A 27,827-nucleotide genomic window follows, 5' to 3' on the forward strand; every position below is an offset into this window, starting at 1 on the left:
TTAATAGGTGCTTCAATGAAGACACAAAACTAAAATATCAAGCAAATATAAGATAAAGAGAGAGAGAGAGAGAGAAGAAACATTTGATACAATAGCTATCCAGTTTAGAGATGTGGAAGAAATATGTTCATCTAAGGATAAAGAGAAGGGTTTAAAGGGGCAGAAAATAAGGTCAATTTTGACTGGTCGGTTCTGGATGGAGGTACGCGGGGAGGTGCGGACTTTGTTATACGGGACCTGTACTCCATGGTGGTGGCAGCAGGCAGCTGCCAGTTGTTCAACACGTCGGTTCCTGAGGCAAAGCTGTAGACTGTCTGCGCGAGCCTTCGACATGCGAGGCGAGTGTTGTAGGCCAGTTCGGTTATCTTCGAGGATGATTCAGCCACAATGATCTGGGGGGTTTAGGGGGGCCTGAGGGGTGAGAGCACGGACCACCCCTTGATCCAGAATATTGGGATGATGACTAAGGATGGAATGGCCTTTCAAGCCAAGCATGTATTGAGAGAAGCCAACGGGCGGTCGACTGGGTAACTGCCTATGCGGCTCACCACTCAGGTTTTACATCTTGTGGTCAGAAGAGGGAGAGCTGCCATAGGCACTCTATGAGCTTGTATTTTTAAATTTTATTGAGTGTATTCGTACACGCACTATATGATGAACCCGCCAAAGCAAAAAAAAAAAGGGGCAAGAAAGGAGAGAAGAGGCAGAGTAAGAGAGTAATGGAATTCGAGCACGGGATGGGGATGCAAAGTCCGATCTGCCGTTACCCCTAATACGTAAAAAAATCTAGCCCATCGATATGCGCGTTCCAACATTGATCGATTATTTACACAAAAAGTTCTATCCGCATAACAGTAGATTTAAGCACAGGTTTAATATTATTATTATTATTATTATTATTATTATTATTATTATTATTATTATTATTATTATTGCTGAAACGAATGATTCATACAATTCGAGTATGGATACACCAATAAAATGAGAAAACAGCAAGTCTCGGAGTGCTCTAGGCAGCTTTCCTTTTCCGATCCACAGGGTAACTCCCAAATGACTGGCAATATAAGAGGCCACCCAGTTTGCAGCCCATTAGCCTCTTTGAACATATGCTTAGCATGAAAAACTACATTGTCACTCACCATAGCCCGAATATTCAAAAGCAGGGGTGTCCCCCTCCATCGCCACTAGGGTCATCCTAGATCCAGCTAATCATGGTGGACAAGTCGCCCTCCAATATGACTAAGCTGGCATGTAGCGCGCGCCGAGCATGTCTCAAGCCTTCCTGCACCTCTGTTTCAGAAGTTGAGGTATCAAAAATCTAGTGGCCACCAGCAGCCACTATCTCAGAATTCGGATAATAATTTTATTATTTGTCTGAAAGGAGTTTCCTATGTAAGGTTATGGCTGCCACGTCACCGAGTACAGTATCCGTGAACCAGCCATCGGAATCTTTCCAAGATACGGAGGAAAGGCGGGAGGCTGGTGCCAATTTGGAAGTTTAGCGTGGACCATGTCGGAGGTAGAGTGAAACAATTGCGTTGTTTTTATTTATTTATTTACTTTATACTGCTTGGGTGACAGATGCAGTTATGGGGAGATGAAATATAAACATATCACACATTGCATATTTATGGCTGAAGATGTTAAGAGCTTGTTTGGATTTTTCTATAAAATCAGTCTGAAAATTATATAAATTTTTTTGATTGGGCCAATACAACTAACAAAATCATAAACTAAGGACGGAGCTAAACAAAATATTCAAATAACTTTAGAGTGAACTAGCCCGAATTCCATAGCAAAAAAAAAAAATCTGCTGAGAACTCTTTTTTTCTTATGGAATTGAAGCCGACCCATTTCGAAGCTATTTTTTTGGATATTTTATGAATAGATGCATAGCCTAGCATGCCCAATTCACAAATCCTATTGAATTTTCAGTCCAATCCTATAAAAAAATCCTAATAGGCTCTAAGTATTTATTTAGCATAAATCATACAATTTTAATAAATTATTTGGGCACACCATTCTTACTTCATTAAGCAAGCCTTCTAATGGCATTTTTTTATTTTTTTAATCAAAATTTGCAATTAACATGTTGGTGATAATTTGATATGTATATAGTAGCCATGCTTACCATGTTTGGATGAGCCTTTTTTTTCAACAACTAGTAATTTTTTTATGAAGACTTGACTTGTGAAATATAATGACTCAGACTTTCACGAAGCCAGCAATGAACTGGGGCATGCTCCCAAAAAACGCACCTCTCTACTTGACCACAAGAGATCGTAAGCAACTATTACAAGTGAGCTCAAATAATTTAGTCTAAGCCTTTATACTTCCAATAGTATACTAGGTAGCTCCAACATATCTATGAATGTCAGCGAGTCACTTTTTCCCCTCAAGGCTTCTACATTGCTGAGCTATCAATCTTTCGCACTCTACTGTTGGATAGGACGAGTAGGTTTCTCTTTTCCATCCTGCTTTAGAATGGGAAGCTATATTTCCAGATTAATGGGGTAACTTTAATCAGGTGAAGCTTTTTTTTATTTCTTTTCACCATCGAACATGTCAAGTCCCCTGATGATAGTGCCATAATAATCTACATTTGCACAATAGGGCGGCATTTGATGACCTAAATAGGATCACCAGAGTGATCTTAAATCACTGGAGATTCTTACCCCAGATAATCTGATCACGATTGATCAAAGATCACCATGTTTTGTATGCTATATTCAAATATTTAAAAAACTGAGTTCCACAAGTAACAAATTGGCACTATGAATACGTTTAGCTCTCTCTCATTAGGTGCAGTATGGAATAGTATTTTGGTCCATGTAATGGTTTGCTGGCATTATACAGCAATGAGAACAAGCAACCACCGTATATCTTAGAGGACAAAGCTCTGTGGATCAGCATCAGGAAACAGTTACACGACCTGTTAAAGAGAGAATTCTGCAGGTGCTTATAATTCTATCGATCATGTTTGTTTAAAGTTAAAACAAACAACGAGGCATGCAAGGGAAAATCCCAGTCTGAATTCCACTGTAAAATTGCTGTCAATGAATCATTCATAACCGAATCCAGGAGCAATGGCATGAATCTTACCAAAAAGGAAGAAAAAACGACATGATGGAAAAAAAGCAGAAAACCAGGTGGTGAGATTGCACCCGGCACGAAAATTTTTAATTTTCAACATCTTTTACATTCTTTTGCTGCCGCCTCGTTAGAATGCCGAAGTTTTCCCAAGTGATGTTGCATATATTCTACTACTTGATGTTGAGATTAGCATACTTTACCAAGAATTGATTAACCTGGGAAATCATACTCTATCAACCTTGAATTTGGCAGACTAAGAAATGGCACCGGTTTACTTTTCAGAAAAGAGCATGGTCAAGCTCACAAAAAGGACGTGGATCTTAGTTTCCAGTGGTTTAAGCCTTTCAGGCTGTAGCTATGCATCAAACAAACATTGTTCAGCTTATTCCAACAAATTAATATTCTCTCATGTACACAAGGCTGATATAAGCAGCATGCGAAGTTTGGCCAGGAATGCTACTGGTTTCTCGCAATGGTTGCCTTTCTAGATGAGAAAGTGTGTATACACTGATAAATTAATCAGCAAGTTGATGACATAGTTACAACACAAACGAGCATTGAGATTAAAAGACAGAAAATCTACTATAAGAAATTATCATGAATGATTTGTAATTCTGATTCCCAATGTTGATGAACATGTACATGCCCGTCATAAAACAGCCACAGCTTTAAAAAATAACCTCAGGCCTGGCTGAAAACATGAAAATTTTGAAACAGACTCATCCAAAAATAGTATAAAATCAGGTTTTTGGTCCAGCTTTTAACAGCCTCACCTGCAAATAGCACTGCTGGATGCCATAACTTGTAGATATTATTTGCCTGCAGCTCACCGGCCGAATAAGTTATCTGACCAAATGGCCAGTGCATAGAATAAGAATAATCGATTGAAAATTGTTGCATGAGAAAAGAACCACCAACAAATTTATATAATGCTCGAGTTTGACCAAGTAGTAAAATTTATATGAATTTTCCACCACCAAGACAATCCACCAACCCATATATAAATTAATCAAAAAGAAAGGAAAAACAACCCAAAAACAAGCACTAACCTCTGAATGCCTCAGGGCCCGGAAGCTTTGTCTTTGAAACAGTCGATATTGCACAACCCCACCGATCTCATCATATCTCCAAAGCTGCCACCGTTGGATTACAACAGTCAAGACAGAACCAGACAACACAAAGACCACAGAACACAAGAGATGAATACATGCATATATGTATAACAGAATAGAAATTAAAAAAATGGAAGAAAATATTAGGCAGTCATTGAAGTTTTATCTGACCGATCTATGCTTTTCCTTGGTTTCTCTGGCTGGTCTGGGTTATCGTTCACCTTGTCAGCATGATCAACACTCTTTCTTGATTTTTCTCTCCTATCAGTGCTGGTTCTTGACTTTTCCCTCCGATCTGTGCTTTGCCTAGGTTTCTCTGTACGGTCAATGCTTGGCCTAGACTTCTGCTCTGTGCTCTTCCTTGGAAGATCTGAACTGTTGGTACTTGGCCTAGACATCTCCTTCTGGTCTGATCTCTTCCTGGGAAACTCTGAATTGTCAGTACTAAGCCTAGACTTCTCCCACTGGTCTATGCTTTTCCTTGAAAACTCAGAAAAGTCAGAGCTTGTCCGAGGAGCATCAGAGAAATCTGAGCTCTCAGCTGATTCATTTTTTATTGCTGGCGACTTCTCTATGGCTGATATAAATTTTCTGAGATGCCTTATGAAATCAGGATAAAGCTCCAAGTTACAATGGTTTCCTCCCTGAATCCACAGAGGCTCATACTTTTCTTTGCACAGTTCCCAAAGCTGCTTCCCATGGTAGATTTTTACAACATTATCATCAGTTCCCTGCAAAAAAAAAACACGTACTTCACAATCCTAAAGATGGGGAGAACTTCTTGGGAAGACAATTCTCTTATAGAAGAAATCTTTGCACAGAGACAACCTAAAGAAGCATGCATGCTTTATTTATTTATGTCAAAACTAATGAAGTTCCCTTTTCCCAATATGTTTCAAAGTATGCCATGCCAATGTTGCACCAAACATAGATAAATGCATATTAACATCATCTTTTGACCGAAAACCTTAATTTAAATCTGTATTTTTCATTTGCCTATTCATGTAAAAACATCAGTGTCATCATATGATGCAGAAATGACAAATATCAAAGCACTTTGTTTTTCCAAGACTCCTTTTTCCAGGCACTGCAGTTATTTTACATTAATTACCATTATGCTTCCGGGCTGGTCAATGCACATCAGAGAGTTTATAGTGAACATCCTTTTTTTAATGCAGCAAGAGTTTTAACCAAACATCATCTTTCACCGACATCATGCACCTTGCTTGGACTTGATTGATAACTTGCACTCAACGACAAAAAAGATATAATTTTTTCCACTGTTGAATGCAATTATATGATACATGACTTGAAAGTATGCCATCAAAATTTTTCTGCCAATGCACGATATGAATAGTAAATACATTAACTGTAGTGCCAGATATACAAATAAATTTTCTTTCATCTACTCCACTACCAGATAGTGAGTGTAACTACAATACCACAAAATGCAACTATAATGCTCTGATGGAAGGAACATTCACTACTATCAAGGTTAGATGGAGGCACCTCTTATCAGTCAAGAGTGAGTTGTGAATTCACCAAATAGCTGTTGCAATCACTTGGTCATAAGTATCAGACTCTCATAAACATAGTGTAATGTTAGTATGCTTTTTTTTGTCCTCATCTGAATGACACATCCAGTAAACTTCAAACTTACAAGTGATGTTGGAATTCCAATATTGGTCCAAAAAAAGAAAATTATTAGCAGAAATTTTTTTCAGTAAATTGAGAGGTGCGAGTAATACCTAAAAAATGCTTGGGCAAAAACTTGCACAATCAAAGAATATAAGTATTAATAAACATCTTCTAATGGGTAATACCGAGTTTAACTCAATGTACACCCAAAAAAAAAGAGTTTAAGACTTAGATAAGTATGTAGGCAACAAAGAACAAAATAAGAGATAGATACAAGCAAGTTGAGCTATTCAATAGCTTTCTATACTTATAACAAATGATTCATATATAATCATCCACTAGAGAATCAACATGTGCATATTACAAGTGCAAGCTCCAATCTACACGTATATGAAGCGCCATTAAAGAAAGAATAAAGTTACAAAAGCATAGCTACTATATGGAATGATAATATTAGATAATTGGAAGGAAAAATTAAGTACACATTCACACGATGAGGTTCCTCTACTTTGGTTAGGAAAGCCCAACCCAGATCAATGTGCAGTTATAGCAAAACCATGACAATTCATAAGAATCCAAGTAATCCAATAACTAACTTAGCCAAACTCCTGTAACATTGATGACATGGGGAGTAGAAGAATGACTCCAATTTACAAAGAAAGCATGTAGAGAACCCAAACTACCAAGAGAACAAAAGATTTGTAATTATTTAAATACAATGGCTAACTGAATAAACCTAAAATGTGATACGATACAATATCAATACTTTCAGATTAAATCAAGAGAAGCATCAATATAATATACTCACGTGAATAACTAAAACAGGACAATTGACATGTGGAATTTTCTCAATGTTCTGCAAACACAACAAGAGTTCACGTCAATCTACTAAAAGCAAAAAATACCATAAATTCTTTAAAACTAAGTGAAGAAAGAAATGGGAACCTTGTATATGTCAAAACAATATGTATCCTTCACAGGATACATTACTCGTAGCCCAGACAAAATGGGACTATGTAGAACAACTGCTCTTAAATGAGGCAAGCGAGTGGCTAAATCCAAAGTAGGACCACTGCCAACTGATTGTCCATATAAAATGATATCTTCTTCATGAGTTCCATATGTCTCCTTAAGGCATCTATAAGCAGCCTCAACATCTGCATAAGTATTTTGCTCGCTCGCCTGCCAGTAAAAATAATAAAAGAATAAGGTGAACTTTAGACAGGTCAGCAACAAATAAGCAAAACAAAAGGTAGATAAAGAAGTATTTCCAACCTTTCCCGATGATTGTCCATAGCCAGAGTAGTCATACCTGCAGAAAATAGACGTCTATGTTAAGAAGAATATCATACACCAAACGCACAGGATGAATTAATAGGAGAGACCAAAAAGCATTGAAGATCTCATGTAATTGGAGGCAAGTCAAAGGAAAAGAAACACCAACTTGGACATCCATAGGGCACCAAGAGCTGGGTCTCAACACCAAATTCAATTAGGGCTGTCAAATGAGTAAGTTATTCACGAGCCAGCACATATTTGGTTGAGGTCCAGCTTGTTCAATTAGCAAATGAGCCGAGATAGTATCAAATTGGCTTGCTCGAGCTTGGCTAAATTAAGATCGAATATATAAATAATTTATACATTAATTGTTTTAGTAATTATTTCTAGAAAAAATATTTATATTTATTATTATAAATTAACATAATTTATGAAAGAAAAGAAAATGTGATATATCTAGGATATTTAGCTTGAAGTATACAAAAGCACCTCACTCAGGAGAAGACTTCCATGTTATTAACGAATAAGAACAACTTAGATTCATATAAGCATCAACAAAAATCAATCTAAATTCCAAGATACCATACAACAATCAAACAAATGGACTGCCAAACACTGTAGTCAAATGCAAATGACACAAACTAAATTGAGCTCTCTAGTTAAAATTGTTCATCATATCATCAAGAAAATCATTGTTAATGTTCCTGCTGAATTTAGATGCATAAGATTCAACGAAGTATTTTTTTATTTTTGAAACATAATCATGTACTTACAATTGTGTCTATCTGATGTTGTTTTTCTTTCTTCAACAGCAAATGTTTTGACTAGTTTTCTATAATCAAAAAAAGAAGGAAAGAAAGCAAGAAATTGGATGCTGATAACCAGAAAAAAAAATCACCCAGCGAAACTTTTCAATCATGAGATTATGTGCAAGGAAATGTATAATAATTGAGATTGATGTGGACGGGCTTCCAGTTCCAGGATCCAAAGAGCATCTCGCCACCCACTCATAAGCAAGAAAACTACCAATTCATTGGTGCCACTTCATGGCTAAAACAGATTCTTCCCTCAAAACCAACACTTCCCAGTTCCTTAAGAAAGATGAAAGAAAGTAACCTGACCATGTAACCATGTGTTTGTAATCACCTTCGATTTTTGCAAAAGAATGTGCCACGCACCAGTGTAAAGGATAAAGTTAATATCCACTCTGCTGGCAAAGTTATAAACCGAGAAGCTTCTTTATCTACTCCAAATCTGCAGCTAGATTCTCACTAGTAATGACACCAACACTCTTGGAAACAAAAGAAACTCCAATCGGAAAAAAAATCTCATTAATGAATGTGTTAATATTTTTGGAACAAAGAATCCCAAATCTATCAACATCTATAGATTAATAGCAATCAAGGGTGTCCTTCCTTCCTACGAATTTCAAGAGGAGAAAAAGAAATAGAAAGAAGCACAGATGAGCACACTATTCACACCTTATTACAAAGACAACTCTTGCTCAAACTACTCAAACAAGTTCAGACAACTGCCCGACCCATAGTTTTCCCATCAGTAGCTTAAGAGTTCAAAATTGAATACAGCTATCTCAGGCAATTCTATGCTCACCGGGAAGAAATAGCACTCTAGTCTATAAGGCCTCCAAAGAGGTTTAAAGAATTTTAAGTTGAACTGGCTGCTCCCTAACAAACCAAAAAAAAACATCCGAAAAGCCTGTACCGAACTCTACAAACATCAACTTTCCGATTAGTTTTTTAGATCAATCCTACCAAAAGTTCAAACTTGAACTAAACCAAGAACCTGGAGGCTCATTCACACTCCATCAAAGATGTTATCAGAACTACCCGCTGGCTTCCTCGCGATGTTTCGACAGGCATCAAATCCGTCCTCCTTTGCATCAAAATACAAACTTTAAACCAAAAAAGCCACCCACAAAGAACGTTCAGCAAAAGAAAAGATACGAGAATACTCCTCACCCCATCAAGTTGACCCTGAGGCAACGGCTGAGCTCGACGAAGAGCTCATACATCTGTCCCAGGTCCGCCGCGTTGCCATGGGAGTAGAGGACGGTGAACTTGGCCCCAGGGTTCCTTACGTGCATGGCCACGATCTCTGTCCCCCGATTGGTCCGCAGCCTCCGGACCTCCACACCCTGCAGGCGCGGCACCTCCGTCATCACCAGCCGCCCCGTCGCCTCGTCCTCCACCGCCACCCCGTACGACGGCGGGTCTGGCGGGAAGAAGGCGAATTTTGCCGCCATCTTCGACTTCACCCCTCCCATTTCCGACCAAACCACCACCCAGCCCTTACCTCCCCTGCTCTCCTTCCGTCCAATTGGATCACGTCGCCGGGTGGAAGCCCCGCCGGAGCCCCACCGCCGGCATCGGAGCGACGGTTTGCGATGAAAGTTTCAGGGTTCGAATCTAGGGTCTAGGATTTTGATTTTGGGGGCTGGAGGAGAGGGGGCGGCGGAGGAGGAGGAGAGGAGATGGACGGAGGGAGAACTAAAGGCATTTTTTTCTTTAATTTTTGAAAAAAAAATTGAGAGAAATATTAAAAAAAAAGGAAATAATTAAAAAGGAAATTCAAAAGGGGAAAGAAAGGGAGGGAGATGACAGCGGGACGAGCTGCCGCGTAAGGAAAGGGGATCACGTGATGGGATCCGTGGATCACGTGTGCTGAGAAAATTACGGCAGCGAGGTCTGGTGGGCCTGATGAATTTCTTAGAGATAACAGGTTCCAGCAGGACCTTGGGCGTTCTGGCGATCAAAAATCTGGAAAATGGAATGTTCCGATTTTTTAACGGCTATGATAGGATTTGATGTTTTGTACCGAACAGCATTCTCCCTGATAGAGTAAATATAAAGTAGATTTTCACGGAGTCATTCACCAGAAAAAGGATGTAGTTTAATTAGGTCTATTAACAGCTAAAAAGTAGGAACAAAAAGCTTCCACCTTGGTGTTATACATTATGATTACCAAAAAGAAAGGGTGTTATACATTATAATGCTTTAGTATAACTCCAGTGTACCAAATAATAATAATAATAATAATAATAATAATACTTTAGTAAGGTGTTGTAGATGTGAATGTCTTGCTTGTATGAATCTCATGTGAAGCTACAGATGATAACGACTAATTCTTTTTGCATGATAAGTTCAAAATGCATGACGCATGAAGATAATGTTTTCAAAAATTATGCGAGGGAGACTCTCCTTGTCATATATGAAGTAATTCGCATACGAGTATGTCTTCAAAACAAAACTTAAATAGATTGAGCACAGAATGTGGCTTTGAATGGTACATAACACACACATGATGCATATATTGCAGACATTATTTCTTCTGAAAATACTAGTATATGGACAAGTTTAATGCAGATGCTAGGAAATTATTCTATACATGGTTGATGCACAAAAGATACTGTTTTAAATAAACAAATTATTGTACTTTTTACTTCCAATACACTTTCTAGCAGGGTGGGCAGAACTGTTCCGGACCGGCCGGTTCCAACTATTTCGAGACGTACCAATAGCTCATCAGTACGATTCTGGCCACGAAAACGAGACCTGTTACTAGAGCCGGAGAAGGAGAAGAAAAGAAAGAGTAGGGGTGAAGGAGAGGAAGAGTTCTGAATATTAGCAGGACCATCCCGAACCGGGTGGTTTCGACTGTTTCGAGCCATACTAGTAGCTCACCAGTACGATTTTAGCAATGGAAATGAGATCTGTTGCTGGAGCCGGAGAAGAAGAAGAAAAAAGGAGCCGGAGGGGGGGGGGGGGAGGAAGAGTTTTGGACATCGGCGGAGGCCATGATCTTGCCGATTTCACTTAAAAATTGCAAAATAAGCCACGGCTGGACCCCTATTTCATTTCATTCGAAACAGGAGAACCGACTGTGGCCTTGACTGTCGCACCTCTGCTGGCCCTCTGCCACCCTCCGCCGACCTCCTTCTCTCTCTCCCCTTCTCTTTCTTTTTCTCTCTCCGACGGTGTCGTGCCCTCTCCTCTGTTGGTATAGGCTTAGCACGTTCTGTACCAACTCATGCCGCCAGAGAATCAGTATGGTGTACGGTACCATTTTTCTGACTTTGCTTTCTAGAGAGGGATAATAAAAGTGAACCAGGAGAAATATATTTGCTAAATAAGGGAGTATCCTTATGCACGATTAAGGCTACATTGATGTAAAGCAATAAATGTGTGGTATTAAGATGAAAACTTTGAAACAATTAACTATTGGTTTGGAAAAGGATGGCGAAACCTTTTAGGCCTGACATGTTTTCAGAGAGGCCAATAAAGCCGTGGATTGAGTAGTTGCTTATCTGGCTAACCATTCGGGTAGTACTCTATGGATCCAAGAGGGAGAACTGTTTAGGGCAGTCCACAATGTTTTGTTTTCAAATTTTATTAGGTATATATATACTCATGTAGTATGATGCGTCTGTGCTAGCAGGATTTTTGTCTCCGAGAGAGTTCGATGGAGGGAGGTGGGAGGGGAGGAACAGTTGGCTGTAGGTTTTTACGTTGGTCCAGAATAGCTGGCTAGCCCTGCAGGGCAGGCATGGGACCCCCATCACCGGCTCCCTTGGTATGGGCTTGTACAGCCAAAATCAGTGCATGTTATAGACATTCCAAAATTGTCACAATCTTGTTCTAATTTTTAACCAAACATATTTATAACTATTAATAATCTATCGAGCCAAATTTAAACAATAAAAAATATAGGATGTGAAACCACAATCCGATCAGAAGAAGGAAGAATTTTCCCAACTTGCTTAACTGGAATCTCTCAAAAATTATAAAAAAATAGAAAAATTGACAAAAGTAAGATTTATGCTCCTTTTTCTTTCTTTAATGATTCCTAAACTGAGATATAGCCTTTATATATAATAGTGAACTCTGTAGTTGAATTCCTTTTGTAGTTCGACTAGGATCTGCTTTTCGAAAATAGACAGACTACTGGAAATAAGCACTAAAAAGCTAAAAATCTCATAGGTGTAGATCTCTACTCCTATATTGATCTTTTCTTCTATTGCTCCACCTGATTTTTTTTTGTAGATTTGGAGATACGTCCGGTCAATATATTTTTCAATTTTTTTTTTTAATTTAACCAACTCATCTTTGAGCCTAAATGATAGAAATTGGCCCTGATCGCTAGCTATACGCGCATCCTTTACAAGGTAGTGCCATATCATAAAGCTCAAAAGGGTACATGATTAAAAAAATTATCACAATTAAACATTATATGGTCAAGTTATGACTTCCAGAAATTCGGCATGCAATTTGGCTTTCCGATATGGTGGATTTCGCTTCTGAACCATATCTAGTTCTATCTGTAGTGGTCAAAGTGATTCACACTAGACTCTTCTTAGATCAAGTCAGGTTTCATTAATAAGAGATGTAACATCTAGACCTATATAAGTGTTTTGCAACCTTGAGAAAATTGCTTGCTTTTTTATAATTTTCTTCAAAATTTGTGCTCCATGTCAAACTTTTTTATATCTTTATCCTAATTTAATTATGCCAAAGAGTTATCCATTGTGTTTTGTATGATTGAATGATAAGAATTCTCCATTGTGTAAAGTTATCTTTGGTTGTAAATTTCTAATATGTTGTCATTTTTTTCCTTTTTCATATACTTGTTTAACTTTTTACCTGTTACTGTATTCATATTATTTCCAGTAGATTAGTCTCATAGTTTTTTGAAAAATCATTAGAAAAAGGTACTTGTTTGGCTGTGATGGTTAACGCATACCAATACTTTTGATTCATTTTGTGCATAGGAAGATTTTAAGTAGATGGCAGAGGTATGAAGATCCATGCAAATATGGAATCCAGAAAGTAACATCTAGCTAGTCTTTTTGGATAAGGTCCGGATCACTGCAACATGGGCCCATATATTTTATTTTATTCACCGCCATGGTGGCTAAACCTCTCATAAATAGAGGATAACCAAATGCACCAAAGAATAACTCCAAAGGCCATGGTCAAATGTTCCATTCATCCAGAAACCAAAAAGAGCATAACCATATACCTAAAAAAAAAGAGGAGGACAGCCATGTAACTCCTAAGGCTGTACTCATATTTTCCATATAATCAGAAACCAAAAAGAAAATTGAAGTCTTTTGTTTATAGCCTAGGATTTGAGCTTAAGAGGGTGGATTGAATTACTATTAGCTGCCAAGAGGTTGGTTTGAGCTTAAGAGGTTGGAGTTAGGAACAGGCCTCCTCAGAAATAGGAGTGGTAATTGTAGCCTCACTGCCTTGGCAAACAGTTCTATGAGATGTGACCCTGCTTGCTTGCCCAATAAAAAAAAAGAAGACATTATTGGCTGTAATAGCAAGCATTAACACATTAGAATCAAATAGGGAAAATATACATTAGATATATAATTGAGATGTTGAGCAATGTTCTGTCACCACCAGTCCCTAATAGTCAATACTAGTTGTAGAATTCTCATCCTGTTTCTATCAGGAGTAGGATGGTGATTTTGCATCTATTCACCAATTTGATTTGGATGGAGATAACTCTACAATGTTTATTTGGTTCATTTTATTTGATAAAATATATTAGAAATGCATTGTTTGTGTATTTAACCCAATTTTTGTGTTTTGTGACAACAAATGTTCAAGTCCTCTTGGTAGATTGTGCCAAAAAATCCTTGTTAATTATGTCTTCCAGCAATACTATTCCTGTCCGCCAGTAGTTGCTAATTTAGATTTTGTTGTAATTGGAATGTACTAAAGAAAAGTTTGGTATAGCATTTATTTGATTATATTTAGTATAGGAGTCATTTCTAATTGGATTTTTTTGTGGTAAAAATAATGCAATAGAAAGTTAAGTACCTTAAATCCTCCTCACAGCATCAAAGAGGATACGTACTTCCATCTTGGAGATCAGCAAAGATATTTATGTGTGGAACTCTAACGGCATTGTGAATGATGAGAAGGGTCAGAGCAGCATCTAAATATGAGACTTGGCAAAAGTTAAGCGAGACATGAAGTTAATTTAGTAGTTCTTCGTGTATACAATTTTAAGAGAAATCTATAGTGAAAATGCACTTTGCATTCATTGTTTGACTTAAAGATGGCAATTTATGATATGACCTGCCAAATTAACCTACAACTATCGTGAACTAAGCAAGTTCAAGTATGGCATAAGCAGATCTAGATTATAAGCAGGTCGACCTGACTTTATCTATTTATCAAATGGGTAGAGTTCAAGTCTTGATTCCTGACTTGTTTAACCTATTTTGTTAAGTTTAATAGTTAGGTTAGATTGAAATATTTATGACCCATTTATGATCATTTAATCCATTAAATTGTTGTCAACCCACTTATTTTGTTAAAAACCTATTTAACCTAATCTGACCGGTTTATTAAACAGGTTATAAGTGTGGGTTAGGTTATTTATTTAATAAAGAGGTCAAGTTTAGTTTTGGATATGTAACCTTTTACATTGATGAGTTAGCTTTGGGTTTTTGATCATTCCAGTCCCAACCCGACTCGTATCAGACCCAACTTTATCCATTTTCTAGCACTAGTTTAAGTCAAATATCAAATATAGGGGCATTCCAGGTCTATTCCCCTAGACTTTTGTATTTTGGTAAAATATTCTGCTACTCTTTACCAATGAAAGTGTGGATCTCATTTAGTAACTCAAGATACCAAAGAAAGAGAAAATTTTAGTTGGACTAGGTCCACCACTTATGGAGAAAGAGGTGTCCTAGCTCTCTTTTTCTTCATTTTTTTTGTTTTTTCGTGATTGCTCAGCAGTGGATCTAGTCCAACCAATAATTTTTCCCAAAGGAAGGCCTCTGCTCCAAGCCACCTCATAAATGTGATATAGTTTAGCGATCACACCCCTAACTCCTAAGTCCTAAGCAAAGGATCAAGGGTTCAAGCCTCGAGTGACCAGGCTATTCCTAAAAATTTCAAATCCTAAGGATAAGATTTCTCTTCTCTATATGAATTAAATAATAATATATAATAAAATAGAAATATTAATGGTATTGGTTTTCTCATATAAGATGCTGAGAAGGCCCTTCTTCGTGAACCAATAAGGCCGTTAAAAAGGGCATCAAGCAAGCAAGCACATTCTTACTGAGATAAGTAAAGGCTGAATTGGTTAATGAATTGTAAAGGTTTTCCCAACTGCCATGAAGAGGCCTTGATGGAAGATTATCGAAGGAAGTTAAGAATTTCTTCTTCGATGCACGCCTAGACTTCTCATGGAGCATGTTGATAGATTAGTGAAAATGGAGTCTTTTTCTTCTTCTTCTTCAAACTTTTAACCACCATCATCGTCTGCCATATCAGTTGTATTTAGATTTTTCTTAAAAAAATTGTATCTAGATCAACGTTGATGCTAGTGAAACCATGGCTCATGATCCTTCTTTAAGTATAATATTTTAGGGGCACAAATAACCTGCATCCAAATCTCTAACAAATACTTGCCTTCCTTTCCTCCCATCCTCTCCAAATATCTTATATTTCCCCCCAAACTACAAAATTACCTTCCATCCAAGAAGCTTTTCTACATGGAATTAAATACTATTTGTACATGTAAGAACTCCGCACTAGCATATAATGTATACTAAATACATTAGATTAGATACATGATATTATTATAGAAAAGGGCTATATTCCAGATTCGCCATCTCGGTACTGAATCTCGTACCGGTACTATATTAGCACTAAATCGATACGGTACGGTATGAAATTTTTACAGTGTATCGAAATGTACCGAGTGTTGATACATTTTTTGTACCGAATATTCATATTGAATCAGTATGGTATGATATAAGGTGTACTGTTTGGTTCGACCTGGGGAGCTTTGGCTGCATTAGATGGGCTGCACCAGTTACAAGTTTTGTGGTCACATTAGGGAGGAGCACGGTCCAAAAGTGGACCACCCACTTGCGTGACTCAGTTTTTCACACTCACACCTCTCAAGAAGTCTCCCACCGATGGCAGGTTGGGCAGCGCGCCCTCGTGCTCTAAACCCCTACCCCTAAATTCTAAGCTCCGGTCCCGATCACGGTTTTCTCACCTACTATTGTTAATGATACGAAGGTTGGTGATTCCAGGAGCCCAAGTCCCTTGAGCATGTTCCTCTTGTTCTTGATTTGATGATCCTGCAACTTTGGGAACTACAATCCCTTGGCGACACTAAAATTTGCAGTGAAAAGGGATACTGTATCCAATCTTGCCATTTCATTTGGCTTGTGCTGTGATTAGAATTGAATTATGTGGTTTACATGTGTAAGGTGGTGATTTAATTAAAAAGAACGTTCTTTTATTCATTGGAAGAGGTTTCCTTAGGCATCCACAGTTGATTTTGTTTAACATCCTCTTGGAAAACGTCAATTTCACAAATAAGATTTAGTTTTTAAGAGGTTTGGTTTGTAAAATTAAGTTAAGAAAACGCTAATATGCCTTACCATTAGCATCTAAGCCCCTGCATTTAATGGTAGTATATATGCTTTTATTACTGAATAAAGGTTGTCCAATTCTTAGTTTGATGTTGAGCGCGATTAAATGGTAGGCTTATTGAAACTTGCCGTGACAACTACCAATTGATTGCAGCAGCAGGCTGATTTGCTGTTTAAAATTTAAATTTGAAAATTCAAAATATGAATTAGGTGGGGGTACTTTGATTTTTAACTTTAGGATCTTTGTTGGATGATTGCATGAGAATTTAGAATTTTACCTTTTTTTATATCCTATTGTACTCTTTTTCTTTCTTGTATTTTTCATCTTTATTAAAGTTCAAATGGGTTCTTCCTCTCCTTTTTTTTTTCTTACTAAAAAAAAAATATTTAGATATTTCGCCGTCTTTTCTGTTTTCTTTTCTTTAAAAAAATAACAAGAATATCAGTAATTACTTCAAAATTTTATCTATGTCGGATACTACGGTGAAAGACCTCTCAATATAAAAAAAACATAATTTTTTTTCCATTAGAGAGCAATGCTATTAGTGGGCCTAATTTGCGCATCTTCTAAGGGTCTTTACTTCATCCCAGTGTGTTCCTTTTTATTTTTTCTTCTAGACTGGATGGTTCATATAATTCTAAAATATCCTAAAAGGTTAGAAAACAAAAATATCCTAAAAGCCAATCAGAAAGGCACTGGTATATAGGATGTTGTCCAGTCAGCTGCAATGCTCACCTCATGATAAACATGGGCCGCTTGGAAGCCATCAAAGCTTCTAGTCATACTCTAAATATTCCTGAGTTCATGGACAGCTGGTCTAGCCACCCACCAAATAACACCTGCAGAATCTCCCTCCAAGAAGATGAGGCTTGCCCCAAGCATGGGAGTGTGCTCTTTCTTTCTATTAACATTTCACAATAAAACACTTAGCTGGTCGAGCAATTACTCACCAATGGTAAGGCAATAGCAGTTAACCTATGATGCTTGGTGGTCAAATTTTGCAGAGCATTAGCTCAAGTCACGATTCATTGGCAAGCAAAACAGTGGGAAGGAAGACAAGATGAAGGTGCTGCTAAAACCGTGAAGTATCGACTGGTGACTCTAATTGACCATTGATGACCCCAAGCTTTTTAAAGTCACATTAGTCATATATTGTAGCAGTAAAAAAATACAAATCATTCATCAATACATTTTGGTAGGACCGGATCAGATGCAGAGCCTATGAATGAGTGGAAATCAATGAGAAGTCACTGAAAGTAGAAGCCCTTGAGATGACAATTTTCAAGCCAGATAATTACTTAAATCTTCTTTTCAAATAAGCCTTTGTGTAAATTTAGAATTCGAATGTGTCCGTAAATATGGGAATTTGTCAGAAATTGTACAAAGAAATCGATCCTTATAAACATTTTATCCACGTTTTCGTGATGCAAGTACCAACTACTAGATAAAATACACCTCTCTCCGCGGTACACAGCGCGAGCACCTCGAGGCCATGCTTCAAAACGAGCCCAACCAAACCCAGGATTAGTGCCGGAACATACACTGAATTATTCTTCCACTGGTCTCATGTTACCACGGCAACAATAAAGTTGATTGCATCAATTCCCAAATTAAATGTCTGGATTGCAATTCAGAGTCATAGGTGATGGCCATTACCATCTTATATTCACTTTTTAGTGAGACAACAAACACTTCGTTCCTTACCAAAGCATTCGGAATTTATTTGGTTCATAAAAAAAATTTCTTCTCATTAAAATATTTTTTTAAAAAAATTAATGTCTGGATATATGATGTATAGAAAAATAATTTTTACGTATTTGGTTGACCATAGAACGCTAAATATTCCATGATAGTTTATATTTACTTGAGCAACAATTTTTTTTAAAAATTTAATAAAATATATATCATTTTTTTATAAAAAAGAAAATTTTATCTCATTCTATCTAAAAATTTAAAGACATTTTTGGGAAAAAAAATTTAATTTTCTATATCTGATATATTTTTTTATAAAATATAAAAATTTTATTCTTATAAGAAGCTATTCTTTAAAATTTGTAATCAAATATTAGATTTTTTTTATTTTTTTATTGACCACACTTTCTTCATGTGCTCTTTGTGAATCAACCGAGTTTTCGGTCCAAGAAATCTCTAGGAGCCTATGTTCCAGTTTAGGTCTCCTTAGTCCTAATTTTAGGTGCTAGGCTTCACAAGTTTTGATATCTTCGAATCAGAGATAAATGTTTATATATTCTCTGCCTATTTCTATAGCATATCTCAATTTCACACTAATAAGTTCATCAATTTCTTAGTACACAGAAACTAATTAATTTATTGATCGCGTATATTGGATCCCGACAACATCTGACATGAAATCACGTTGCTCGTTGCTTAAAAGGATATTTATGAATCACTTCTCTCGAGGTGCAAACCAGGAGCGAATCCATGACCAAGAGTTGAAATCCTTACGTCCTAATTGCTCGGCACGAGTCTTGGGCCTGTTGATATAACTACTTCACAAAACTTTAAGCTAACGCTACATCAGAAGCTTAGTATTTCAGACTCCAGACAATTTGACTGTTCAAGAAAAAGAAGAAGAAAATAATGACTAAATTTGAACTGAGCCAATGGTATCTGGACATGTGTCAGAGTCAAAGTCAGACGAAGGTCAGGCGCTAGTTGGTCAATATGAAAGTGTACAATAATGTGCACTCTTTCTTCGCACTATAGAACAAACTAGGCAGCCAGGGTAGCCCCAGTAGTATTAGGAGTTGTGCCTAAAGAGAAGCTTGGCTTTGTTATTTTAGTTCTCTTGCACTCGCCTCAAGCCACTTGCACCCCCTCATGGCGACTAATGCAAAGAAAGGAACCCTAGACCCTGCCTTAAAGATGTGCTCAACTTATGGGGATTTGGGTCCAACAGTATGAAAGTAAAGGGTGTCCAAAACCCTAGGTTTGGCGGAATGGCAAATGCCTCTCGGCCACCAAATTCCAACGCCCTCCTCGTTGCATGCATGGCGGCAGATCAACAGGCGCAAAGTACACGTATCTTCCATTCCAAGCAATGCTAAGGACCGCATTCAACCTTTTTTCTCTGTCAAAACTTTGTAGTTTGATCCTTCCGAGTACCAAGTTTGGACCAAGGCAGAGAAAAGCGACAAGGACTAGTTTTTTTTCTCTTCTTGATGAATAAAAAAACTATATTGGAAAGGGGTAGTGTTGGAATCCTAGCTTTGACTTGCCTTTTGGAGTCTCTCCTATATAAAACCTCAGCTGCCCCCTCTCCCCTCCCTTCTCTCTTCTAATTTTTTTGTTGCTATACAAGAAACCTAGCTACCTGAAGGTTAGTAAAACGACATGGGGTGCTGTATAAGGTTCAGAAGCCTTCTTCTTGGGCTTTTGCTCTCTTTGGTTGCTCTTGGAGACTCGATTGCTGACAACCACCATGGTAAACTCTCTTCTACCTTTTATTTCCACATGAAGCAATGATAAAGCTTTTGGAAGATTAAACTAACTTCAGTTAATCCCTTTAGAGATCAGGATGGGAGCCAGCAACAATCAGGCAACTGGTGGCGAAAAGGTTGGTTTTTTGATATTATAACTCATTTAAGTATGAGTTTTTATGTTCACTTTGGGTTGGTTTCATAAGCTAAACTTGTCGACAGGTACTCCATGACAAGGTCAGGACAGTTGCCACAACCAGAAGCAAATGGCTAAGAGGAAGGAAGATGGGTGCAAAAGAGGTGGAGAAGAAACATGTGGTGGAAGCGAAGGGCCCGATGAAAACAGGTGCAAACCTTTCTGCTGGAAAATGTGATCATGGAGGGAAGAGGAAGGTGAAGTTAGAGAGTGGGTTGAGTGCTGGAAGCATCCCTTCCAGGGTCAAATTGGTTGATATGATACCTCTCAGTTCTGATTATCATGCCCCCAAAACCCACCCCCCAAAGAACAACTGAAGCCTGAAGGACAAGGCTCTTATGCCACTGACTTACAGATGAGGCTTTTTTAAGTTTTATTTTCTTTTTTTTTTCTTTTCTTAATGACAACAGGAGAGAACCCTCATAGTGTATTGTTATGAAACGGGCTTTTGATGTTTAAATGAATCTTTTTTATATATATACTGAAGTGCCTTGAAGCTTATATGATGCATTGTAGCATTCTGATATTAGTTCTGAAAAATGGAAAGCGTTAGAATTAAGATTGGAGAAACCAATTTTTATTTATTTATTTTTTGATAAAGAGAGGCTAAAAGGAGCCAGCCAGCTTTTATTGATAGAGATAAAAGAATTTGCATCTCGGAAAAGAGAACAAAATCAGTTAGAGACCCAAAGGGATGAATAACAAGAACCCCAATAGGAAGAGAGTAAGAAATATTCTTGATTTTATCTCAAATTCTCCCGCAAGCTGGTAGCTTTTTTCGGATTGCAAAGTATAGGCTACTTATTTAAAATTTTGAAGGCCAGAATAAGCAATAGATGTGATGGAGGATTGCTTGTTAAGAAAAATCTGAGCATTTCTCTCCTTCCAAACAACCACAAAAAATATACTAATTAATCATTTAAGGGGCATAGCCTATGAGAAATAATGATGCACACACACAATAGCATGGATGGTTGATTTATATTTTCCCACGAAATGGAAAGAAGTGTAATATGGGTATAATGCTTTCTAGAAATGTGGGGCATAGAGAAGGATGGTTCTCATTCTATTTGAAATATATGGTTGATTTTTTGGATGCAGGAAAGGTTAGGAACTCTTCAAAGAAGTCATTAAGGTCATCAAGAATGAACATGCATGACAACGTAGCTCACTCTCACTCACTCACAAACAACGACATATTTCAATTACATAGAATGTGATCCTCTCCCAAGCAATCTGGGGACAAAAAAATGTCACATGAACTATTTTGGCTAATACAAGTAATTAAACCTATTACATTGCCATCCAATTTATTAGGGATAGTATATGGAAAGGCATAGGTAACTTTTTACTACTACAAAATATTTTTTTATTCATAATTTCCCTTTTTTTAATCTCTAATTAGTACTCTCTCTCTCTCTCTCTCTCTCTCTCTCTCTGGGGAAAAACTCCAATCAATAATCAATAATGCATATATACTTCGACATTTTGTTACATCAATCTACTTCTTAATACCACCATTACTTAGACATAAAGGCCCTGGATTAGAGATTTTTCTTCTTTTGCTCCTCAATGATAGAAACTTGCGCATGAGCTGTGCAATAATGCCTCTAAGCCTCCTGTCCAGTCTTGGTTATATTGAAGCATCCTTAATTTGAGAATTGCGCAATTTTGGCCATAATCAAGCTTGAGGTTTGTAGCAAGTCTCCAGCTTTAGACTTGAAATGTTAGATAAGTCAGAATATATATCTCTATGAGCTAATTCTTCATCCTTCTTTCATAGCAGAACAAATAATTTACCTATATTTAGGCAGTGCAAGTTTAACATGGATTTAGGATTCATAGAACATAGATATGTATTGGAAATGAATTTAGGATTCATAAACATTGATATCTTACACAGGGTGATACTTATGGTTCTTACCTTTATGTTCAAGCCTTTTAGTCCAGTCCATTTTTCTTCTTCTTTTCCATTTTTCATGCTTGATGCTAAAGATGCTCAAGAATGATGTTTCTTTTATTTTTAACAAATTTTGCTTTTCTGAGCAGTGTAAATATAATTGGTAAATACAATTGGGTTGTGATTGCTCCTCAAAAATCAGAATAAACTGCTTGGATACAAAGGTGGTGGATAGCAGTATTGAAACAGGCGAAAAGAATGTGGGTTCCTGCTATCAAGGAAACATGTGGTCAACTATATACTACTGCTTCAAGAAGTTCTTGGAGCATCATATTGATTTAGGCTTAAAAGATCAAATGTCAGATTTGTTTGAATGAAGATTTGATACTCTTTCCCCTTTCAACTCTTTCTAAAATACTAAGTAGTATGTTTGTGCAATTATCAAGAGTATGAATTCGGGGAATTTAATCTAGCCTTTGGTTCAAAAGAACAGTAGCATCCCTATTTACAGAAATTAATTGTTGGGGATATTTAATCAATGATTCTTTTTCTTTTTTTTTTCTTCCTTTTTTGAGAGAATAATGTGGGAGAACAAATAATCATTTCGTAAAAATGATAGAAGAAGTATCTATGTCAAACACTTGATGAAACATTGTCCGAACAAGTAAGTCTTCTCTCTAGTTACAACGGGTGTGCAACAATTGGGTCACATCTCTATTTTGTGAGATCAATCACTTATATGTTGGAAAGATAAGAAGAAAAATTTATACTAATTGTGATCTTTGCATGATTGGATCTTCCGGTGTCCGAAATATATGGTGGGGATGCAAATCTTCTTATCAAGCTTCAGCCATTAAGCAGTGAGGAATGCTGCTATGCCAAGCAACAATAACAATGTATCTTTTAACATTGTAAACAAGCAAAGTAATTCAAATGACTACTTAAATAAAGCATGTTCATGACACTTTATCCTCCAAGGTGAATTTTCTATCATGTTTTTATTTCAATATACGGCTGTTAACTGGGTCAAGACTAGGCTAAACAAGTCCAAGATTTTAACAGGTCCAGCGTGGAGTGCATCCAACCCATCTCTCCAAGAAAAGCAGAGGAATTGTATAGCAATTTACACCCCCATATGATCAAAATAATTTGCTTCATGCTTGTGATTATTTGTTCATATATTTCACTCAACCCATGGAATGAGTGGTGGGTGGTTCGTTTGCAAAGTCTGCCTCCTATTTTAGACTTTGTTTTTGTTTTGTAACAAAGTCTAAAAGAGGAGGCAGACTACTTTGTACATCATTCTCTTTTAGACTTCCACTCCTGAATTTTTCAAAGTAACAAAGTCTAGAAGAGTAGGCAGACTACTTTGTACATCATTCTCTTTTATACTTCCACTCCTTTTGAATTTTATCCAAGTAACTAGAAGCTCTTCTCTCTTATTATAAGGAAAAAAAATGTCTTTGTTTAGGTACTAGTTCTCAAAAGTTGACTAATAATTCTCTTTTGAGAAGAAATTGGCCAGAGCCCAAATTCATTGAGAGCATGAAAAATTATATCCTCCTGAAAGGGAGAGAAAAGAGACGAAAAGAAAGAAAAAAAGATAAAAGCAGAGAAAGAGAGAACAAACATGACAGAGCCAACTGTGAATCACAAAACTATTACATAAAACTCTGCCAATGGAAAATACTACTTAGCCAATCCTTGTTTCCTAGGAAGCTAATTTCATCCAATCCTTCATTAAAAACAAAGAGTTTAGTCCATAATCTCCCCTTGTTGCCAAACATTATCTTAAAAAATCACCATAAAAAAAAACATTATCTTAAAAAAATCTTGCACTTTTCCCTAACGAGATGCACCAAGAGAGGGTAGCAACAATAACATCCCATCCATCTGTATCTTCCTTTCTAAGCCTTTTGTATCTCCAATCTAACCAGAAGTCTAAAAGAGAAGATGGTAGAGAGCCGACCCCAATCCTTCTACAAGGAGTTAACCACGGGGTACTTACGAATGGAGGCAAAACCAACAAATTGTAGGACCTAAAAGCTTCTCTTTTTTGAATTGTCAGCCGCTAGGATCCTGTCCTTGTGAATGACCAATAATTCTTGGATTTCACCATTTGGATGCATGCACTGAAGCTATCAAAATGTTTCAATGCCAATTACCAAAAAACTTATATTTTGCTATGCTGTAAAGCAAATAACCAAATTAATGCCAGAGACACCAAATTGAGCATTCCATCATAAGTGGAAAATTGTGAATATGTACCTCTTTAATAAATACACTTATATTTATTTACATATCTCTTTTCTATCTTTGTTGAAGAGAGAAACAAGAACAATGCACCTTGTCACGCCCCTGCCTCCGCGGAGCACGTGAGGCACCTAGTGCCCACGTGGGGGCCACATGAGGGGGGAGACACAGAGCTCCCCTATCAGATATTGTCCGGTTCCGAGGTTTCACGCAAGCGTTCTTCACTCCTTCCCGATTTTATTTTCCACTCAAAACACGTATGCAGGATTTGGAGACACCCGCCTCATATGCCAAGGCTCTGGAACGAGTCTTTCCGATGTGGGACTATTGAGCCTCATACGCTTCCCATCATCGGACAAGAGCCGTCCTCGGCTCTGATACCAAATGTCACGCCTCCGCCTCCGTGGGGCACGTGCGGCACCTAGTGCCCACGTGGGGGCCACATAGGGGGGAACACGGGACTCCCCTACCAGATATTGTCCGGTTCTGGGGCTTCACGCAAGCGTCCTTCACTCCTCCCCGGTTTTGTTTTCCTCCCAAAACATATCTGTAGGATTTGGAGACATCCGCCTTATATGTCCAGGCTCTGAAACTAGTCTTTCCGATGTGGGACTATTGGGCCTCACACCCTTCCCACCATCGGAGAAGAGCCGTCCTCGGCTCTAATACCAAATATCACGCCCCCGCCTCTGTGAAGCAGGTGAGGCACCCAGTGCCTACATGGGGGCCACATGAGGGGGAGACACAGAGCTCCCCTGCTAGATATTGTCCGGTTCCGGGATTTCATGCAAGCGTCCTTTACCCCTCCTCGATTTTGTTTTCCACCCAAAACGCGTCTGCAGGATTTGGGGACTATTGGGCCTCACACCCTTCCTACCATCGGACAACAGTCGTCCTCAGCTTTGATACCACTAAATGTCACGCCCCAAATTCGGATCATGACACGGCCATGCTATTGCAATCTTATGCACATAATAACATGAAGCCACTTAAAATCTCATAATGAAAATAAATAGTTTCATTTACTAATGTCATAACATTATTCATGAAGTTGGAATAGTACAAAGCTTCTAAAATTTGATTATTATATAACATTTTCAGTTACCCCAACCCTGAATAACACTAAGCTCCCTGCTCCTAGTAGTCTTATTCATCTGTAGAAAAAAAAATAGATGAAAAGATATGAGCTACACAGCTCAGTAAGTAACCAAGTACTATCTTATTGGATCAAGTACAATTATGTCAATGCAGTGACTAAAAAGTCAACAGTTGTAGCAAAATAAAACATTTTATAGATGATATACATAAATCAGGTCATAAAGCATGCATGTTCCATCCATGAAAGTTCATAATCATGATAATGCAAGTCATACAAAAATATTGCCATTTATCCATACTTTATTAGAACATACTCTCAGATGGATGTGCTGCTATGGTCACTGTAATCCCGTGACAGAGCCTGTTAATCTTAGTCGACTAATTCTGTTATTCGTTACCAACTTTAACCTATTGGCAGAGGGCCTGTTATTCTTTCAATGTTAGCTCCAGGGTGTCAACTGGCTTCTATTTCTAGAGGTGGTCATAGCTATCTGAGAGTTCATAAATCATATTCTTTTTCTTTCATAAATATAATCATCATAAATAGGTTGAAAAATGATAAATGACATCAAATAATTTAAAATGTATAAATATGCCTCAAATATCATTTTTCATGCAGTCTAATATAATCATAATTTCATAACTCATACCCACATCGGAAAGACTTGTTCCAGAGCCTGGGCATATGAGGTGGGTGTCTCCAAATCCTGCAGAAGCGTTTTGGGTGGAAAACAAAATCGGAGAGGGGTGAAGGACGCTTGCATGAAACCCAGAAACCGAACAATATCTGGCAGGGAAGCTCCGTGTCTCCCCCCTCATGTGGCCCCCACGTGGGCACTGGGTGCCTCACATGCTCCGCGGAGGCGGGGGGGTATCAGAGCCAAGGACGGCTCTTGTTCAATGGTGGAAAGGGTGTGAGGCCCAATAGTCCCACATCGAAAAGACTCGTTCTAGAGCCTAGACATATGAGGCGGGTGTCTCCAAATTCTGCAGACGCATTTTGGGAGGAAAACAAAATCGGAAAAGGGTGAAGGATGCTTGCATGAAGCCCCGAAATCGGATAATATCTGGCAGGGGAGCTTCGTGTCTCCCCCCTCATGTGGCCCCCACGTGGGCACTGGGTGCCTCACGTGCTCCGCGGAGGTGGGGGCGTGACATTTGGTATCAAAGCCGAGGACGACTCTTGTCCGATGGTGGAAAGGGTGTGAGGCTCAATAGTTCCACATCGGAAAGACTCGTTCCAGAGCCTGGGCATATGAGGCGGGTGTCTCCAAATCCTGCAGACGCGTTTTGGGTGAAAAACAAAACCGGAGAGGGGTGAAGGATGCTTGCGTGAAGCTCCGAAATCGGATAATATCTGGCAGGGGAGCCCCATATTCCCTCCTCATGTGGCTCCCACGTGGGCACTAGGTGCCTCACGTGCCCCGCACAGGCGGGGGCGTGAAATTTGGTATCAGAGCCGAGGATGGCTCTTGTCCGATGATGGGAAGAGTGTGAGGCCTAATAGTCTCACATTGGAAAGACTCGTTTCAGAGCCTGGGCATATGAGGCGGATATCTCCAAATCCTGTAGATGCGTTTTTAGAGAAAAACAAGCCGGAGAGGGGTGAAGAACGCTTGCGTGAAACTCCGGAACCGGACAATATCTGGTAGAAGAGCTCCGTGTTCCCCCCTCATATGGCCCCCACGTGGGCACTAGGTGCTGCACGTGCCCTGCGAAAGCGGTGGCGTGACACACCTACAATCCAAAGTGAAAGAGTATTTATCATTCAGGGTAAATTAAGTAACATAGTTTTGGCATTACTTTCTTCGCAGAGTGCATATACAAAGTGCTAGAAAAGGAAAAGCCTTAAATTTCTTTGGTTGTCAAAATCTTTGACTTGCAGATGCATTAAATTGCAAGCTAATTGGATTTTTGCATTTTATTATAGCACGCATCCTTTTGTTAAAAAGTCATCTATGAATTTTAAAAATCTTAATTGAGGATACTAATTGGTTGAGTTATAAAACTCGCTAGATATTAGATTCTAATAACTTAGGTTCTATCTTGCCCGCACTCCGATTCCAGCTGAAATTTCTTCCATGCTAATATTCCAAAAAAATCTGAAGTTCAAATTTAACAGTCTTTTTTTCATGTTATTTCGAGCAATTAACCTTCTAAAATATTTTATTATTATTATTATAATTTTAAATATTTATCGAGGAGTGTCATCGGACGTCAATTTGGTGCATATGCAAAAATTATTTTTTGGCCACAGGATAGGAGAGGATTGGTATAACTCACAAGATCCCATGTAATTTATGGGGTGGTTGAATATGTAATTGCCAAGGTGGCATTAGTTAGGATTGGAGAATCTTGCCCTTAAAGACATCAAAGAGCATT

General features: G+C 38.1%; 2 protein-coding genes across 7 annotated transcripts; one reads left to right on the plus strand and one right to left on the minus strand.

The window, feature by feature from the left end:
• Positions 1-3,485: 3,485 nt before the first annotated feature.
• LOC103719510 (uncharacterized) lies at positions 3,486-9,710 on the minus strand. 6 transcript variants are annotated; one of them, XR_015971219.2, is made up of 7 exons: positions 9,101-9,710; positions 6,789-7,155; positions 6,652-6,699; positions 4,377-4,936; positions 4,143-4,226; positions 3,867-3,912; positions 3,487-3,784 (listed from the first exon to the last, which is right to left on the minus strand). XR_015971219.2 is itself a non-coding variant. In XM_008808789.6 (7 exons), the coding sequence occupies exons 1-6, from the start codon at positions 9,403-9,405 to the stop codon at positions 4,154-4,156; spliced, it is 1,260 nt and encodes a 419-aa protein (XP_008807011.2). In that variant the 5' UTR covers positions 9,406-9,702; the 3' UTR covers positions 3,489-3,939; positions 4,143-4,153. The 6 variants fall into 6 exon arrangements, 3 of the variants coding, with proteins under 3 accessions (XP_088563163.1, XP_088563162.1, XP_008807011.2); XR_015971218.2 differs by having other exon boundaries at positions 3,487-3,780; positions 3,867-3,939; positions 9,101-9,709; XR_015971217.2 differs by having other exon boundaries at positions 3,867-3,939; positions 9,101-9,709.
• Positions 9,711-19,859: 10,149 nt separating this feature from the next.
• Positions 19,860-21,294, plus strand: LOC120111426 (uncharacterized). Its single transcript, XM_039128483.2, has 3 exons — positions 19,860-20,003; positions 20,089-20,135; positions 20,221-21,294. Exons 1-3 carry the CDS (start codon positions 19,913-19,915, stop codon positions 20,509-20,511), a joined length of 429 nt encoding a protein of 142 aa, XP_038984411.1. The 5' UTR covers positions 19,860-19,912; the 3' UTR covers positions 20,512-21,294.
• The last annotated feature ends 6,533 nt before the right edge of the window (positions 21,295-27,827 follow it).

The sequence above is a fragment of the Phoenix dactylifera genome, chromosome 11, assembly GCF_051530095.1.
Source record: "Phoenix dactylifera cultivar Ajwa chromosome 11, Ajwa_hap1_PhDact_Kaust_v1.1, whole genome shotgun sequence".
Lineage (NCBI taxonomy): Eukaryota > Viridiplantae > Streptophyta > Magnoliopsida > Arecales > Arecaceae > Phoenix > Phoenix dactylifera.

Bases quoted from the DNA above. Each gene is read 5' to 3' on its own strand.
- LOC103719510 (XM_088707037.2), bottom strand. From the start codon at position 9,405: ATGGGAGGGGTGAAGTCGAAGATGGCGGCAAAATTCGCCTTCTTCCCG. The intron at 4,937-6,651 runs GTGAGTATATTA...TTTTTTTTGCAG, and splicing joins GTCCTGTTTTAGTTATTCAC to GGAACTGATGATAATGTTGT. The intron at 4,227-4,376 runs GTCAGATAAAAC...CAACGGTGGCAG, and splicing joins CCAAGGAAAAGCATAGATCG to CTTTGGAGATATGATGAGAT.
- LOC120111426 (XM_039128483.2), top strand. From the start codon at position 19,913: ATGGGGTGCTGTATAAGGTTCAGAAGCCTTCTTCTTGGGCTTTTGCTC. The intron at 20,004-20,088 runs GTAAACTCTCTT...TAATCCCTTTAG, and splicing joins GATTGCTGACAACCACCATG to AGATCAGGATGGGAGCCAGC. The intron at 20,136-20,220 runs GTTGGTTTTTTG...ACTTGTCGACAG, and splicing joins AGGCAACTGGTGGCGAAAAG to GTACTCCATGACAAGGTCAG.